At 49.5% G+C, this 19,064-nt stretch overlaps 1 protein-coding gene and 1 long non-coding RNA gene across 2 annotated transcripts; one reads left to right on the forward strand and one right to left on the reverse strand.

The window, feature by feature from the left end:
- Positions 1-406: 406 nt before the first annotated feature.
- Positions 407-12,596, forward strand: WDR73 (WD repeat domain 73). The gene is made up of 8 exons (XM_020911265.2): positions 407-494; positions 1,228-1,295; positions 1,603-1,691; positions 3,415-3,503; positions 4,095-4,159; positions 9,954-10,118; positions 10,446-10,805; positions 11,947-12,596. Exons 1-8 carry the CDS (start codon positions 454-456, stop codon positions 12,180-12,182), a joined length of 1,113 nt encoding a protein of 370 aa, XP_020766924.2. The 5' UTR covers positions 407-453; the 3' UTR covers positions 12,183-12,596.
- LOC139038755 (uncharacterized) lies at positions 7,370-18,549 on the reverse strand. The gene is made up of 2 exons (XR_011491910.1): positions 13,550-18,549; positions 7,370-11,420 (listed from the first exon to the last, which is right to left on the reverse strand). It is a non-coding gene; the product is annotated as an uncharacterized lncRNA (long non-coding RNA).
- Between the last annotated feature and the right edge of the window lie 515 nt (positions 18,550-19,064).

A 19,064-nucleotide genomic window follows, 5' to 3' on the forward strand; every position in this document is an offset into this window, starting at 1 on the left:
ACCCTTGCCCCTGCATTGGGAGCACGAAGTCAACCACTGCACTGCCAAGAAGTCCTTGCAGGGACATACTTAAAGTATGTCCCTGCATGGACATAAATGAAAAAACTACTCTCTGTTTTACATAATATTCGAATTTAACGGGGCGTATTTTATCGGGCCTTTTCCTCTGATCTGCAAATACACGCTCATAAAACCAGCGTGTATTTGATCCCTCAGGCCCCGTCTGGAACTGACATCCTGGGAATCCCTGACTTGACGTCATTTTTCCAGGAGAGTTTATCCGGAGAACCCCAGACTGAGCCCGGCAAAAGAACGGCAGGTCTGCGCCGGCGCTAGGGCATCTCTGGGCCCCGCCCCCAGGTCATAGCAGGCCGCGCCCACTCCTCGCGAGAAGGCCGCGCCAGCCTAGGAAGATTCAGAGGCGGAAATAGGATACCGGAAGCGACTGTTGCCATGGAGCCCGCGGAGGACTGGCTGGTGGAGTCCTTGCGCTTGTAAATCGTGTGGGCATGGGACGTGGAATCTGGGCCAGGGAACTGGCCTGGGGGCCGACGGGCGCGGGGTGGAGCATGCGGGGAATCCTCGTGTGGGGTGGGACCTGTACGGAGGACTCCTTCTGGGCCTCGGCTCCCGCTTCTGGGAAATGGCACCTTTCTGTGTGTGCAAGTTGTGTGAAGTACTGGTAGGAGCTGTGCTTGTGGGGGATAATAATAGCATAGTTTTTGTTTTATAGTGTTAGTTGCTCAGTTGTGTCCAACTCTGTACGACCCCATGGATTGTAGCCGGCCAGGCTCCTCTGTCCATGGGGTTATCCAGGCAAGAATACTGGAGTGGATTGCCATTTACTTCTCCAGGGAATCTTCCCAACCTAGGGATCCAACCCATGTCTCCCGCATTGTAGTCAGATTCTTTACCATCTGAGCCACCAGGGAAGCAAGTGACCATTTATTTTGCACCAGCCTCTGAGTTAAACCTTAAAGATTCTCTCGATTCTGCACACCAACCTTGTGAAGTACTCTGGGAGTTCCATTTTACGCATGAGGACAAGGCTCAGAGAAATTGTGACTGGCCTGGTCCCAGTCACACAGAGGGTAAAATATGTAACAAGATTTGATCCCAGTTCTGCTTGATTCCAAAACTTGGGCCCCCAACCACCAAACCATGCTGACATCTCGAACAGTTGTAAAAGTGCCATGCATCATGTGACATCGTGTCTCTGTCCTTCAGGTACCAAGATTTCCATGCATTTGACCTCTCAGGAGCCACTCGAGTGCTTGAATGGATTGGTGACAAAGGTGAGATGCCCTTCGTGACCCTGAAGGAGACAGAATTCCACTCCTGAAGCTAGGACTCAAGGAGCTCAGCCTAGAGGGACCCAACCATTTCTGAGAACTTGAAGACCTCTTGCTCACTTGCAGCAATTTCTTGTTCTATCAGCATTATATTTCTGTCTAGCTCTCTTCCAGTCCCCTGATATGAGGCTGCATACCAGTGGCAAAGGAATTTATTTTTGCTTTGGGACATATGCAAAGTGTCTAGACCCAGCCATGGTTCACAATATTTCTAGCAGTTTGTCCCAGCATATTCTGCTTCTTTTTCCAGGAATCTTGGTTGCTGGTTATGAAAGCCTGAAAAAAAATGAGATTCTTCATCTCATACTGCCTCTCAGACTTTCTGTAAAAGAAAACCAGGTAACTTGAAATATATGTGCTGAATGTATGTGTCTGCTTCTGCTCATTTATTAAACCTTTATGGAGCTCCTATTGTCTACTGAATATTTTCCCGGGTAAATAGAGAGAGAGAAACTGTAGGCACTGAGCCTGCCCTTATAGTCTAATAAAGAGAGGCAGATATGCAGAGAGGTAAGTGCTGCAGAAAATCCTGTGATTTACGGAGGGCTCCTAGAGTAAGAAGTCAATTATACTTTATCAAAAATAGATTGAGGGGAATTCCCTGGTGGTCCAGTTATAACTCTGTGCTTCCACTGCAGGGAAGTGGAAGTGGGTTCAAAACCTGGTGGGGGTAACTAAGATCCTGTAGGTGTGAAAAAAAAAAAAAAACAGATTTAGGGAGCCATTAGAGCATGAACGGTGGTTAAAACCTTAGAATGATTAAAATCAGCTCAGAATGTGTAGTGTATAAAGAGTAAGAAGAGATGATGGCTAAAGACAGAACCTCAGGGAGGACATTTGAAGAATGGGTAGAGGAAGATGGACCCACAAGGAATACTGAGAATGAATAGTGTTCAAAGTAGAAGGCATCTCAGAAACGGCCAGTGATCCAGAAACCAGGAGAAAAGAATGTGTGATGAAAAACATTGATGGTTGCCTGATGTCACGCTGAGATCACTCAGACTCATCGGCTAGATCAGTTCAGCCTTTGCTGTCCTCGAGTAAATTTCTTTCTAGCGCTCTTGTTCTCCCTCATCTCCACCCCTCAGGAGCCAGGACCACACCAAAATCAAGCCTTGATAAGAGACCTGATTTACCTCTCACCTCACCCCTGGCTTTTCCTCTTTTCTCGCTCTTTTTAAAAATAAAAAATTTGTTTATTTGGCCACGTTGGGTCTTAGTTGTGGCACTTGGGATCTTTGTTGCGTTATGTGAAAATCTTGTGGCATGTGGGCTCTGAGGCATGTGGGATCTTAGTTCCCTGACCAGGGATTGAACCCACATCCCCTGCATTTCAAGTCAGATTCTTAACCACTGGACCACCAGGCAAGTCCCTCCTCTTTTCTCTTGTGGCCACCTCCTTTTCCCCTGCCTCTGGTTCCTCACATGGAGATAGTAGTCCAGCAGCTAATAGCATGGACTTTGGTTAGACAGACTTGGGTTCAAATGTGTAACATAACCCTTGTGTGACCTTAGAAAAGTTGCTTAAGCTCCCTGTATCCTAGCTCTGTCATTTTAGAATAGGGATAATTATACTGTCCATGTCACAGGGTGGTTCTAAGAATTCAGTGTGATAAAGCACTAAATAAGGTGGCTGGCACAGTGAATACTGGTTGATTGACGGTTGTATTTTTACTGCTGGAGGAACCCACCTAACTTCTGGTGGGAGGTGCTGGGGGAATGGGGCTGAGTTTGCTGATACATTCTAGTTATTTCTCTGATACACTGTTAAACCTCTGTGACTCCCCTAAGCAGGCTTGGAATATAATGCTTTTGCTATGGAGAAAGGTTAGAAGAAAGGCTTTGGTTGTGCAGGAAAGAAAGCCATCTCTGTAGGCAGCTGAGACCAACATTTATTATACAAGTAACAGTGCCCAGAGGCCCTGCTCAAGAAGCATCGTTACCACCTGAGCGGCTTCCAGGGTTTCCTGCCAGGCTGGGATATGGCTCCTCACCTGGAACTCCTCTGAAACATTTCTTTAGAGGGCAGCCCTCTCTGATTGGCCACCTATTTGTATTTTAGGGCTTATTCCCCGAAAGAGATTTCAAGGTACAGCATGGAGGATTTTCAGACAGGTCTGTCTTTGATCTGAAGCACGTGCCAGACACCAGGTAAGGTCAGCTCTGTCTGTGACCTAGATCTTCCATTCCGGATGGAGTGGCTGCAAACGGCAGGGTGATCCTGCCTCTTTATCACCACCCCTCCCCCTCCGCCCTCAGCACAGGGGCACATGGACAGGCTGTGCGCACGGGCTGTCTCTGGAATATAGAGACACCAGCGCTCGGTGGTATCTTGGTCCCTCACAGACCATCTGACTACTGTAACCCACAGATCAGTGGTGTTGCTCCGGGGCATAAAGCAGAAGGGATGCTGTTAGTTTCTCAGAGAGCCGATGGTGGGTGGTTGGGGCTAACAGCTCGGTTGGCAGAGGCCAAAAGCCTGTGGGTGAGGGTTCTGTGTTCGGGCTCCCTGCTGGGTCCTCTTGGACACGTCATGCCAAGTGGCAGCCAGGGCTCAGTCCCACAGCTGTCCCTGGAGGGGCTCAAGCCTGCCCCTCATCTGTTAAATGAGCTTACTTGCTGTAAGCTCTCCCAGTCGGGAGTGTGGGATCCCACGCTGAGTGCGCTGGAGAGGGAGAGGCTGGGGGTATGTGGGTGAGCTCCCCACGGTCTGCGCTGAGGTTCCCTGTCCATCCTGAATAGGTTGCTGGTGACCAGTGGCCGGCCCGGGTGTAACCTGCAGGTGTGGCAGCTCGCAGAGGACAGTGGTGAGTGACTGAACTGGTGAGGGATGGGGGTGTGGGAAAGCCTGTTTCTCCCACACCCCCAGTCCCTAATCTGAGCCGGTTAAGAAGTAGACTCAGAGCTGACTGGGAATTAAATGGAGAATCTGTAGACACTTCCCTGGTGATCTAGTGTTTAAGACTCCATGCTTCCACCACAGGGGACAGGATCCCTGGTCGAGGAGCTAAGATCCTGCATGCCTTGTGGCCCCCAAAATTGATTTTGAAAATGCAGTATCTACTTTAACACAGCAGAGATGAATTAGTAGTCAGAGCAGTGCACACAAGCCCCTCATGGAGCTTCCTATAGCTTGCTTCAGGAATGGAGCTCGCCAATTCATTCAGAGGCAGGGCACCTTGTGAGCGGCGGGCCTCTCGTGTGGGCAGGGGCAGTACAAGGGCAGCAGGGAGGTCACCTCTCTTTGCAGCCATGCTGCTCTCTGGGAAGGAAAACAGAGCGAGGAAGAGGCAGGGCTGACCTGCAGGAGACGGAAAGGCGCAGGAAGCCTTTGTACCGTTCCTGTGGGAGTGGAGGGGGTTCCCTTGGCGCATCCCCTCCAGCGGCGGGTTTCTGGTTCCCGTCAGGCAGGCACCAGCCCCTCCATCCCTCCTCGGGTGGGAGCATTGCGGGCCAGCGTGGACTCGGGCCCAGAGGCACAGGCAGGCTCCCTGGGAACTGCCCCTTGGCTCGTGTGGTCTCTGCCTGCGGTTCCCACGCTGCCTGTCTTGGGTGCTTCCCAGAAACCGCTGTTTGCTCCTCCCCCAGCCCCATTGCTGCAGGAGGCAGTCCTGGTCCTCATTTGGGTTTGGGGCACTGACCCTGTGGGCCCTCCTTTGTCGTCTCTTCCTTCTCAGTTGTCTGATGCTGTAGCTTCCAGGTGTCTGAATATACTTCTTTATCATTATGATTATTTTTTTCATAATGTTATTGAAATTCACCCATTTTAAGTATACAATTCAGTGATTTTTTTTTTTTTTTGTAAATTTAACAAATTGTGCAACTACCCCTGTAAGTCAGTTTTAGAACATGTTTATGTCCTCAGTAAGATCTGTCATGCCAATTACTACTAATCTCCTTGCCCACACCCTGCTTTCTGTCTCTATGACAGATTTGCCTTTTCTGGATGTTTCATATCAGTGGACTCATACAACATGTGGTCTCTCCTGGCTGGCTTCTTTCCCTGAGCATAATGATAATACTTTTGTGGTCTGCCATGTGATACAGTGTCGTAACATGTATCAGCAGTTTGTTCCTTTCTAAAGCTGAACAGTGTTCCTTTGTATGGATATACCACGTTTGTCTATCCATTCACCAGTTGCTGGATCTGATTTCTGGCTATTAGGAATAATGCTGCTAAGATCATTCATGTACAAATGTGTGGACCACGTTTTCATATGTCTTGGATAGATATTAGGAATGAAATTGCTGGATCATGTGGTGAATTTACGTTGGGTTTTTTAGGGAACTCCCAAACTCTTCCAGAATGGCTTCATCATTTACATTCCTACCAGCAGTGTATGAGGGTTCCTGTTTCTCTATGTCCTGCACCAACATTTGCCATTCTTTTTTATTAAAGCCATCATAATGGATGTGAAGTTGTATATCACGTGGCTTTGTCTGCAGTTTCTTAATAACTAGTAGTGTTGAGCATCTTTTTAATGTGTTTACTAGCCATTCATGTATCTTCTATGGTAAAATACCTATTCAAATCTTAACGAGGGTGTTTTGTTATCCACTCCCTGCCAGCAGGCTGAGATAATATGCTGTCATAGGCCCTTTGATATTCTAATTCCATTGTACATTTTCTTAGATACTTGTTCACATTAATCAACAATCTGTAAGATGTAATATTAATGAGTGTATGTTATATTCCAGTCACTGTACTGATCACTTTCCATGTGTGAGCTCATTAAGTTCTCATGAGTCTGAGAACAAACTGTCCAGAGAGGCTCACTTGGTCAAAGATAGTAACAGAACCAAGACTTAATTCTAGTCTGATTTCAGAATCTGCTTATAATCATGCCTGGTGGTAACTATGAATTGTTGTTGTTTAGTGGCTCAAGCGTGTCTGACCCTTTGTGATCCAATAGACTGTAGCCAACCAGGCTCCTCTGTCCATGGGATTTCCCAGGCAAGAATACTGGAGTGGGTTGCTATTTCCTTCTCCAGGGGGATCTCTCTGACCCAGGGATTGAACCTATGTTTCCCACAGTGGCAGGCGGATTCTTTACCACTGAGCCACCAGGGAAACCTGCCCATTTTTTTTTTTTTTTTTGGTTGGCTATTTTGTCTTTTTTGAGTTGTGAGAGCTCTTTGTACATTCTGGCTACAAGTTGTTTATCAGATGTATGTTTTGCTAATATTTTCTCCTTATCTTTCATTTTTTAATAGGGTCCTCTGAAGCATAAAATTTTAAATTTTAATGAGGTCCATTTTATTATTTCCCTTCAGAATGGTGCTTTTGGTGTCTTAACTATCTTACCCATAGATTTCCCCCATTTTTTTTTTCCCCCAAAAGTTTTATTGCTTTAGCTCCAACATTTAAATCTCTTAGAGTTAACTTTGGTGTGTGGTATGACTGAAGAGTCTAAGCTCATCTCTTTGCCTGTGAATGTCAGGTTTTCCCAGCACCATGGGTCAAGAAGCCTGACCTTTCTCCACTGATTTGCCTTGGTGTGTTTGTTGAAAATCAGTCGACCGTGAATGTAAGGATTTATTTCTGGACCCTCCATTCTGTTCCCGTGATCACTGTGTCTGTCCTTATGCCAGGAACTGATCGTTGTTTTTTATGTTTCTCTAAGACTAGGCGGTGTGGGGCAGCGGTGGTTTAAAATTGGGGTGGGGGGCACCTTTGGAGCTGCCTCCTGTTCTGACACTGCCTGGGGTACCAGGTGCCACAGAGAAGCTGCAGCCCCAGGTCCCGGGGAGCTCAGCCCAAGGAGGTGTGCCCTGACACTCTCATATGCCAGTAGGAAATCAGATCATTATCTTCCCCTGGATATTAGTGCAGAATAGTCCATAATCTGGGCAAGTCTGGCCAGCGGTTTTTGTAGATACCTAAAAATGTATTTTCTAAGGTCCAGGTTTTGACCCACAGCTTTGGTGTCTCAGAAACCTGATTTGGTGAGCACACCCAGACTAAATCTAATCTGTTGGTAGGGCTGGATGTAGTGACCAGACTCGGAGGACCGCTGTATAAACCAGAATGCCGTTTTATTAGTTTATAATGAAAAAATAAGTATCCCCAAAGATGAAGTATTCCAGATCCTTATTCTTTTCCTATAAAAGACCTAACCTAATCTCAGGCTGTGTGGTAAACATAAGCATAGCAAGAAGAACCAGCTCAGAGGCTTCCAAATGGTTATAAGCTCTTCCAAAGTGGTTATAAGCTGTCTGTGAAAGTGAAGTCGCTCAGTCATGTCTGACTTTGCACTTCCCCCGTCCATGGGATTTTCCAGACAAGAACACTGGAGTGTGTTGCCCTTTCCTTCTCCAGGGGATCTTCCAACTTTCTTTTATTGTCCAGTTCTTGGAGGTGCCTCACAGCATCTTTTGCTTTGACTTCATAGTGATTTTTCCTTTCAGTTGGTTTGGAGAGGGTCGTGTGCTTTCCTCGAGCACACCCAGGTCTCTTAGAGCAAACCCAGGTCTCCCGCATTGTAGGCAGACGCGTTCCCGACTGAGCCACCAGGGAAGCCCAAGCTCTCCGGAGGCCGAGAGTATAGACCTTGTGAAGACGTGGCTCCCCAGGCCTAGGTGCCGTCCAGGCCCCTGGAGGTAGGGTCTGTGGCCTCTCCTCTCAGCTCTGGGGCTGAGGAGTCTGCTGAGGATGTCTTTAGATGAAGACATGCCTAACAGTGTCCGACAGCTCTCTGCTGAGGCCTCCACTAAAGTTAAAACCTTCAGTCTGAGTGGCTTTTCCCACCCCTCCCCCCACAGTGCCTTGGTGGCTCCACAGCGCCCTCTCATGGCCACCACTTTCCTTTCAACCTGGTAATAGGTTTGCTCAGTATCTCGGGTCTGGAGCCATTCTGACTCCTGAAGGTCGGTTACAGCCGCTGTGACCTGTTCTACTGGTTTAATCTTCAGACACAACCTTCTTGCTTTCTTCTTTTCAAATAATATTTATTGATTTATTTTTGGCTGCACTGGGTCTTAGTTGTGGCATGCGGGATCTGTGTTGTAGTGCCTGGCCTCAGTAGTTTACGTGCAGGGGTTTAGCTGTCCTGCGGCAAGTGGGATCTTATTTCCCTGCCCAGGGATCGAACCCGCATCCTTTGCATTGGAAGGCAAAGTCTTAACCACTGGACTGCCAGGGAAGTTCCAACTTTCTTTTATTGCCCAGTTCTTGGAGGTGCCTCACAGCATCTTTTGCTTTGACTTCATAGTAATTTTTCCTTTCAGTTGGTTTGGTGAGGGTGGTGTGCTTTCCTAGAGGGGTATTTTTCCCCTGAGAGAGGGGAGGAGGAGGAGGAGGAACCTACATTTCTTTCCTCTTGTTAACTGTGGAGTGACTGTCCAGTCAGGAGCTCCAAAGCTTTTGTCTTCCACTGCATCTTTGAAATTGGCCTTTGATGGTTTTCCCTCAGCTGCCCCCTTCCCTGCCGTCAGGGGACAGATCCCACCTGAGAACCCCTGGCTCTGAGCAGGTCCTGGGGGATCCCTGCCAGGCTCCCTGGAGTCTGTGGAAGGGGAAGAGGGAGCCATCTAAGTGAGGCCCGGGAGAGTCAAGTGGGCTGGGCTATTTGAATCTCGGCCTCACTGGTGCCCCCAGAGACATGCTGGGCCTGAGGCTCAGCTGTTGTGTCTGCTTCACCCTCCCTGTCCCCGCAGTCCCTGGGGCAGCGCAGTTGTGTTCAGCAAGTCTGCACCAGCGGCACCGAGGGCCTGTGGCTTGGGGAGCAGGGCTCGGGGGGCCTCTGCAACCAGCCGGCCCGGCCGCGCCCTTTGTGACTCGTGTGTGTGTGAACTGTCACAAGGCAATAGCTGTCGCATGCTCGTTTGATCAGCCGTGCTGGTGTTTTTTCTTTCATCAATCCCTTTCTCATTTAGAGTGTAAAAATACAGCTCTCCATTTTCTTCAGAGAACCTGGAAACCAAACAGTAAACCCTCTCTAGGAGCAAGAAAATAGAAAATGGAAAACGTGTGTCTCCCTTTAAGTAACAGTAGTGTGTCCAGCAAACTGCTTGTTCTGAACTACGTTACACATGGAGATGGCAGAGGGTGGGACCTGCCTGCTGCCCAAGCAGGCTGAGGCGAACAGAGCTAAAGTCTGACTTAGCCTGAGGTCAAGTGTGTCGACGTTCAGTGTAAAAAAGACGTGGACTTTCTTGCCCTCTTTATATTTGAAGACATCTGTGTTGTAACCTTCACCTGTTAGGCTCCAGTAAACAGCTCGAGGTCACGGGACATGTTTTTGAAGAAATAATGTCACTGCGTGAACTGTTCCTGTTACAGGCGACAGTGCTGGTGTGTGCCTTTCTCTTCCTTATTTGTTCTCCGCAAAACTATTAAAAGCCAGAACTGCTGGGCGGTTTTGGATGTGGCTGCAGTCATTTATTATCTCCAGTTTGTGAAATAGTTCATAAGACAAATCATAGAGAAATGACAGTGCCCTGACAGTTCCAGAAATGGAAACACAGCACGGAGTTATTAGGTCTCCACATCTTCCCTCACCGACAGGGAGCTCCTTTTCTCCCCTGACCTTCTGCCTGGCCCTTACCATGGAATGTTCCAGACCTGCCTTAACATTTTGAGCCTCTCCTGCTTCCCGCCAGATGTCATCAGAGCTGTTAGCACCATGGACGTGCACGAGAGCGACGGCCCTCTTTGGCCTAGGGTGGCCGTTTTCCCATCAGTGGCACCCGGCATCCTCCACGGTGCGAGGCTCAGCAGCCTGAAGGTGGTGGATCTGGACTCACAGAAGACCACGTACACCTCAGGTACCGCAGTCCCTTCCAGCTCCTCTGCCTCCCAGATCCACTCAGCCACACTGGAATCCAAATTCAGCCCTGTGTGCCCGCTGCTGGGGAAGCGAGATGAATGAGAGGCAAGGCCTCAGGGGCTCCTTTGCTGGGTGTGGGGAGGTGGTCCTGAGAGCAGCGCCCAGCCAGCTGAGTGCACCTGTGAGACGCGGGGCACCAGGGACATGGTTCGCTCTGCCTGGGGCTGGTGGGGAGCTTCCCTAAGGAGAGGACTGGCCACCCGTCGGCCGGGCCCACCAGCCCCATCTGATTGCAGCAGCTTTTCTCACTTGCCCCGTTCTCCAGGTGTCAGTGATGATGATGTGCTAAGTAGCCTGCAGGTCCTGGACACGGACACCTTCGCCTTCTGCTGCTCCTCAGGCCGCCTGGGGCTGGTCGACACCCGCCAGAAGTGGGCCCCATCAGAGAACCTCGGCCCCGGCCCTGGGTCTGCTGGAAGGTGGTTGTGTGCTGAAGCTGGGGGCCGGAGCCCTGGGCCCAGCATTGCACGCCTTGGCTCAGACGGGCAGCTCTGTCTTCTCGACCCCCGGGATCTCTGCCAGCCTGTGAGCTCAGTCCAGTGCCCTGTGTCCACACCCAGCCCTGACCCAGAGCTGCTGCGAGTGACTTGGGCCCCTGGCCTGGACAACTGCTTGGCCATTTCAGGTACTGCTGAGAGGACTTTGTCACTTCATCTCTCTCCCAGGGGACTCTCAGGTACTCAGGAGGGAGCCCACAGCCCCATAATCAATCTGGCCCCAGAAGGTACAGTTGTCACAGAAAAGCTCCTAGTTCTCCAGGTTCATGAGGGATGGCCCTTCCTCATCCTGGCTACCAAACTTCACACATGGGTAGCGGGCCTTTCCTGTCCCAGCAGGAATTCAGTTCTGAGGTTGGTCCAGAAGCCTGCAGGTGGTACAGCGCCAGAACAGCCATGGGCTTAACCAGGGAGAGGTGACAGGATCTGAGGTGCCTCTCAGGCGACTCGCTTTTAGAATTACAGCAAGCCAGTGAGGTCAGCAGACTCCTGGGTCTGGCCTGGCAGCATCTAGCTGAGTTAGGGTGTGTAATGAGGTATCTTAAAGCCCACGGAAGAATCCTCTAAGCGGGGAGAGGCTGAAAATAATTGAGGGAGCAGGAGAGGCTCATTGATAACAACCGGATCCAGAAAGAGCAGGAGACATGAGCCAGGCGGGGGTAATTCTCTTTGTAGGCGTCTCTGGGGTATTTCTGTCTCTGTAGGCGTCTCTCTTTCCCCCATCAGGTAGGAGACAAGGCCATCTGCAGGGAGGGACCCACATGTGGGGGGATTAGAATTGGGGGTTAGCAGAAAAGGTGTGAAAAGTCTCTACCCTCAGTTTCTTGGGGAAAATAATAATAACCTATTTCATGGGAACTTCCCTGGTGCTCCAGTGGCTAAGATTCCTTGCTCCCAATGTAGGGGGCCTGGGTTTGATCCCTGGTTAGGGAACTGGATCCCACATGCTGAAACTAAATACATAAACTTAAAAAAAAAAGTACTACCTACTGCATATAGTCATGAAGGGTAAAAGAGAGAGAATGCAGGGTTAGCCTTGGGCCTGGCACACGATACAGACCACACATGCTCATCAGCATGTGCTCTGTGACATCATTAGCTGCTGTTGACGTGGCTGACATCACGTGTCACATGCCCTTCGGTTGGTCTTTAAGTACCTCATTACTGTTTGATTCCTCACCCTCCAGCCTGTTTTGGTTCCACAGAGCAAATTATAAAGACAGTTTCAGAGATACAGCGTCAACACTCTCTTCCCTTGTTCTTCCTCAGGGTTCGATGGGACAGTCCAGGTCTATGATGTCACATCTTGGGCTGGAGTGGGGAGCCAAGCAGAACCTCTCTTCACTCACAGAGGTCACATCTTCCTAGACGACAGTGGGATGGACCCTGCCCCGCTGGTCACCACCCACACCTGGCACCCCTACAAACCAAGGACTGTGTTATCGGCAGCCAGTGATGCCTCTCTGCATGTGTGGGACTGGGTGGACCCTTGCGCTTCTCACTGACACCAGCATCTTTCAGCCCAGGCCCTGGGAACCTGCTGCAGAGCAAGGAGACAGATTCAGGATTCAGGCGACCGCAGACGGCCCTGCTACCAGCTGAGTGGCTGAGGGCAAGTTAACCAGCCTGTCAGCCCACCCCGGTTTCTTTATTTGTAAAATGAGGCTGGTACTAACTACCTGGCAGGGCTGTTGGGAAAGTTAGAAGTAACATATTTAAAAATAACTGCTAGGATGCATGGCACAATAAATATTTGGTAACTGCTCTTTTAGCTCTGGGAGCCCCATTTCTCCCGAGTGCAGAATGGCAGTGTTTTACCCCATCCGTATTCACAATATAGAGAATCTGAAGAGCTGATAAATGTAAACAGGTTTTGTGAACTCTTTTACAGAATTAAGATGTATTGTGGTGTTGTATTAGTTGCTCAGTTGTGTCTGTCTCTTTGTGACCCCATGACTGTAGCCTCCAGGCTCCTCTGTCCATGGAATTCTCCAAGCAAGAATACTGAAGTGGGTTGCCATGCCCTTCTCTCGCAGATCTTCCCGACCCAGGGATTGAACCTGTGTCTCTTTAAGTCTCCTGCACTGGCAGGCAGTTTCTTTACCACCACCACCAGATGTTAAAGAATTATGAGGGCAAGATCTAGATATAGAAAGAAGGAAGTGACTATTACTTTTAAGACAAACTATCAATCTTAGTGTCAAGGAAAACAGTGCCTTTAATACCTCAGCTGTGCCCTACCTTAAACAAGAAAGGAGGTTTGGGCAATATTTTGCAGGCTGATGACATTTTTTAAATATTTATTTTTATTTATTTATTTGGCTATGCCAGATCATAGTTGCAGCGTGCTAACTCTTAGTTGCAGCTGGTGGGATCTAGTTCTCTGACCAGGGATTGAACATGGGCTCCCTGCATTGGGAACACAGAGACTTAGCCACTGGACCACCAGGGAAGTCCCTATTCTTCAGTTTTGACAGCACATGGGAATCAGCTGAATTGGTCTGGGACACGTACCTGTTTTGTGAATTAGTCCACAATAGTTTAACCCTACCTTGTGCCTTTCCTTCCAACCAGGCCTAAAATCAGTGCCCACACCTTACCTGCTGGGACCAATGATGTCTCCCTCATGTAAGGAGCAGTGTCACAGGCTTTGCTGTGGAGTTTTACAAAACCTGCAGCCAAGGTGCTTCTTCCCTTTGGAGGTGCCTATTGAGGATCCCACAGATTCCTGTGCTCAGCTTCAGTTATATGCCACACCCTCCCAGGGAAAGGAGCTGTACCCTTTTATCCCACTTCCTATAATCAGGGGAGGTTTCACACCCACCCACGAAGGGTCCCTTCTCCCTCGCTCCCTCCCACTGCTGCTGCTTACTGCTCTCTCTTGTGGGAGGCTCCCAGTTCTACTTTGGGGCTGCGATTCATTTGGTCTTCTGATCTGGCTGTGACATCATCACCATGACCTGGAACAGAAACATGGATTCTGTGCTTGCTTCAGATGGATGTTTAGGGAACCCAGTACTGATCCTGAGGATTCCTTCTCTGAATCCCTGTTAAGGACTGGAGAAGGTCAAAATTCTGTAGGCGCTAAAAAATCATCCCAAGACATAAAGAAGCAAAGAAGCGGGAGGGCTTCCCTGGTGGTCTGGTGGTTAGGAATTCATGTCAATGAAGGGGACACGGGTTTGATCCCTGGTCTGGGAGGATTCCACACGCCACATAGAAACTAAGCACATGTGCCAAAACTACTGAGCCAGCACTCTAAAGCCCAAGAGCCGCAACTACTGAGCCCCTGTGCCCAGAGCCCATGCTCTGCGAAAAGAGGAAGACTGCACACAGCAACAAAGACCCAGTGCAAACAAAAATAAATGCATTTTTTAAAATCTTAAAAAACAGGCAGAGGGGGAGCTCAGTCTTATGCAGATCACTGCAGAGGCAGTGAAGAGGGTGGGTGTGGAAGACACCAGAGAGATAATACCTGGAACGCAGACCCACTGCAGTCTGTCCACTCAGCTCTCCTGGGGCTGCTTCTGATCACTTCTAGGCAAAACTGACAGCACAGAGATAGCCAACAACAAAAAAGCCATTTTGCAACAGGACCCAAAGGTTCAATGAAGTTAGTAAAGCCTGGTGAAGCCCCTTGCTTCAGGCTGGCTCCTGCTGAATGAGAGCTGTTCTCCGAAGAGAAAATAGCTTATGCATGCTCCTCCTGTATCAGAGAGGTGCTCACTCTATTTTAAGCAATTTTCTTATTTAACGGCAGGGACCAACACTCCAGAGTACCCAATATTGTGCATTCTCTGAAGAGTCGGTCTGAAAAGTGGAAGGGACTTCCCCAGTTGTCCAGTGCTAAGATGCCATGCTCCCAATGCAAGAGGCCTGGGGTTTGACCCTTGGTTGGGGAACTAGATCCCACATTCCGCAACTAAGAGTCTGCATGCTGAAACTAAGAGCCAGCACAGCCAAGTTAATTAATTTAAAAATGTTTAAGGAAAAAGAAAAGAGTCAGTCTGAAAATGGAAGGGAAGATGTAATGAGCAAATTCCACATTGATACCAAGAGAGAAGTCTACACATCATGCATATACTGCTGGCAACCGAAGGTGGCGCTCTCACGTTCCTCTACTCAGAACTAAGTTCCCATATCTCACCTGCAGCTGCTGTCTTCTAGGTTCTCTTTGCAAATCTACCAGGGCCACTGCCTCCAGTCTGCTCTCTGGATGCTTTTGTCTAACCCAGATTTGGATCTGGGGAAGGACAGCCAGGAATGGTTCCAAGACTAGTGACACTAGGAACTGCTCTTTCGACTACCTCTCTGGTCTCAACCACTGATAACCAAGCTTCCAGAGTTGGATGAGAGACTCCCGGAGTCCTGCTGCTTCTCAATAGCAGAAATGCCAAAAGCACTGGCAGGAGGTCTCTGGTCCAGGGACATTCCGTCGAAGGAAAATTTCCTGCTCCCTGTGGGAATCTTCTTCCAGCTTCACTATTCAAAGCCCTTCTTATACTTGAGGAGTGTGGATTTGTTTGTCCACAGCTACAGCCATTGTTCAGATCAGAGAGAAACCCTGCAGCTCTGCTCTGAACTTCAAACCTCTTCCTTCACTTCCCTGAGAAGCCACCTTCAGATAGGAATTGAAACAGAACTTGAAATTCTAGAGCCAGAGACATACATTACAAAGTGAATTCTAGTGAAAACCACAAGGTTAGCCCAGTAAGACTGAGGTGATGAAAATAGTCTTCCTGTTCCTTACCACACCCCCACCCCTGCCTGTGCCATAGCCTGATGCCCCGTGGAGTCTGGCCTTCTGTCACTGGCTTCCCCTCTAGGGAGGCAGCTCCAGAAGTTTGACAGGAGGGGTCAAGGCTGGTGATCTGGTTGGAAAGAAGGGGAGTGTGAAGCTGTTTTTGCATAGCAACTTACACCAAGAAAATGCCAGTTATCTACACTGAAGAATGAGAATGGGCGGACGGATAAAATAGGAACGAAAAACTGCCCACTCTCCCAAGCCACTGGTCTTCAAAGTGTTGCCAAGTGTGTGCGGTCCAAGAGCCAGACGGGCACCCAAGGGGGCAGCACCTTGGAGAGCAGCGCCTGAATGGAGCCCGCCCGAAGCTTTGGAGGTTCAATAGTTCCAACCCTCAGCTGTCCTTCCCACAGGCTGGGTTCTCAGATTTGGAGGGGTGGGGGGCGCCCTCTGGGGATTCCTCAGTTCCGGCATCATAACTCTCCCAAACAAGGAGAATTACCCTGGTTATTAAGGTTACAAGATGTGAGAGCAAGGATAATGTGATCACAGACTCAAAAGATGTTACAGTTGGAAAGAAAGTTGAGATTCTCAGGCTTCCACCCCCTCAAAGCTGAAGCAGTCGTGGCTCAGAGACCGCCGGGACCTTGTCGGAGGACACAAAGCTGGCTGGAGATAGGCAGTCTGGTGACGGCGGACGGGGTGTCTGACCCTCAAGAGCGTGACTTTCACCGGAAAGCTACCCTGCTCCGCGGGCGACCTTCTCTGGAAGCTCTATGGGGTAAACGCAGGCTCTGCGGACGGAGCTGCCTCGTCGGCTACGGAACCAGAGTCGTCCCCGCCGGGCCTGGTGGACAGCGAGAAGGAGGGCGCCGCCAGCATGAGGGGCGCATCCTCCCCCGGGTTCCGGACCGAAGCCGTCGGACCCCGGGTCTTCGCCTGCCTGGTCATGCCCAGCCCGTGTGAGCGGCTCAGACCTGAGGTGAGACCCGCTCCCGTCCGTCAAGGCCCTGGGACCACCACCGGGGGACGACTCCACGGCACCTTCTCTGGCTACACACAGTCCCTACACGACATTCCCACCCTGAGGAAGGACCTCAAGTTACCACTTTCAGACAGCGACTAAACGCCGGAAGCGGAAATGCAAACTTCCGAAGGACTCGGGCTGGCTGAACTACATTTCCCATAGGCCTCCGCCAGCGTCTGCCGACTGACAGCAGCATTAACCAATGATCTTTCGGAGTGGCTTGGGCGCCGTTTATCGATGCGAATCATCGATGACGGGTGGGACTTTCCTACACGGAGATTCGGGGTTGCTGAGCCACAGCTGTAGTCCACGCAAGTTGAGAGGTTGCAGTCCTGCTTCCCTTCTCCCACCCCCGTGGGAATTTGGGGAGGTGGCGGCTTCTCGCCTTACTCCGCCTGGGAGCGGGGGGGATTTACTGAAACAGAGGGACGTTGGCAAAGCATTTCCCTTACAGCTGAAAGCGGGTGTTTATCCCTATTAATCCCTATTTAATCCTATTATACAGGTGAATAAACCCTGGCAGCTTGGACCCAGTTCTCAGGGTGGCGCTGAGAGCCCAATTCAGATGTTTTGCCATTTAAACAAAGCTTTTCTGGCTGCCCACTGTAGTAATGCTTCACTACTATCCTCCCCTTTGCTCCTCTCGCCCCATGGCCCTCATTTCCCCAGTGCACAGTCCTGGGTGATTCAAGATGACTATCATTGACGCTTATTCATTTAACAGTCCATTGTAGAGCATATACTTTGGGCCAAGAAAAACACTTCCTCCTCTTGAGTGCAAACTGGCAGAGGGTGCACTTTCTAAAGTGGAATGGTGAACAACCCAAGGAACTTCAAAGCAATAAGATTAAGTACTAAATGGAGTAGCTTTCAAAGGAAATGACTGGAAGGAAGTACTAGAGAGCAGCTGGGAGAGCCCAGGAGGAAAGAAAGTGCACCCTCAGGGAAGAGGGTGGGGAAACTATACTTTATACCTTTGTTATTTCTGGCTGCTCTGAAGGGCATGTGGGATCTTAGTTCCCTGACCAGGGATCGAACCGGTGCTCTCTGCATTGGAAGCATAGAGTCTTAACCACTGAGCCACCAGGGAAGTCCCTCTCAGCATATTTTATCTGATTTGGTTCTGACAACAAATTTTGTGTAGTAGGTCTCACTCCCTGTTTAACACATAAAGGGTCTTAAATTCAATGGAGGGTGGGTGAAGATATGATTCCCCCTAGGAGGGACAGCCTGTGGTGGGGTATAGGACAAGAGGGGCTTTATCTGTAGAGTCCCAAATCCAGCTGCAAGTCTGGGTCATGGAGATTTCTTCTAGCCTCTTGGATCTTAAGAACAAGAGTTCCAAGAGGCCTAATGTGGAAAACTCAGCCCAGCTCTTTCAGAGTGCACACACACCTAGCTTTCCAACCAGCCTAGCCTAGAAGTTCCACAGAACTGCCTCAGGGACCAGCAAAGAGGGGCAAAGATCCAGCCCAGGAGAGAGCTTTGGTTCCCACCATCCAGTCATTAGAGCATCTCTGCTTTTACCTGTTTTTAATAACCTTAAAAATTAATATAAATTTTAATCTGGGTCTTCGTGGTGGCACTCGGTATTATGCGGCATTCTAGTTGCTGCACAAGGGCTTCTTGTCTCGGTTGTTGCATGTGTTGGCCTCTAGTTAGGGCTTGAGGGCTGAGATGCCTGAAGGCTGTGGCTCCCTGCTCCCCACTAGGCTCTGAAATCTTCTATCTCAAAATCTGAGCATCACCCATGCAATTCTACTTCCACTTCCTCTATGGCCATATGCTATGTTATCAAGAGGGTGAGAGAAAGCAAAGACTTTAATTTGAAATAGCTTCACAAGGTCAGGCAACAGGGAGGTTATAATGGCCCTACATTTGAAAAAAACTCCAGGTCTGTCTTTGAGAGACTGTGGGAGGGGGCAAGCCCAGCACATGGGGCCCCCACCCAACTCTCTGGTTATGAGACAGACCTCCCATTAGGGATAAAGAGTTGAGAAGAGTGACCCCCAGTGATGGGCAAGAAAGGGTCAGTTACAACAGTGGATCACCTTGACACTAGGGGAGAAGACTGGAGCGAGTAGCCAATATGCCGATTTTAATGTTTCCTTGTTCTTTCCATTTGTTCCTGTGGGATTTCTTTTGGCTTTAATAATGCAGTGGGGGGACTTCTCTGGTGGTCCCGTGGTTAAGACTGTGCTTACAAGGCGGGGGCTCTGGTTCAATCCTTAGTTGGGGAACTAAGATCCCACCTGCCATGTGGCATGGCAAAAAAAAAATTTTTTTTTTTTTTAATGCAGTGGGGTTAATTGACATCAGGAGTAGAGTGGTTAAGTGACAGGTGCTGGGCAAGTTTGGAGAAGGCAATGGCACCCGACTCCAGTACTCTTGCCTGGAAAATCCCATGGATGGAGGAGCCTGGTAGGCTGCAGTCCATGGAGTCGACAAGAGTCAGGACTGAGCGACTTCACTTTCACTTTTCACTTTCATGTATTAGAGAAGGAAATGGCAACCCACTCCAGTGTTCTTGCCTGGAGAATCCCAAGGATAGGGGAGCCTGGTGGGCTGCCGTCTATGGGGTCGCACAGAGTCGGACACAACTGAAGCGACTTAGCA

This window comes from Odocoileus virginianus, chromosome 16, assembly GCF_023699985.2.
Source record: "Odocoileus virginianus isolate 20LAN1187 ecotype Illinois chromosome 16, Ovbor_1.2, whole genome shotgun sequence".
Classification (NCBI taxonomy): domain Eukaryota; kingdom Metazoa; phylum Chordata; class Mammalia; order Artiodactyla; family Cervidae; genus Odocoileus; species Odocoileus virginianus.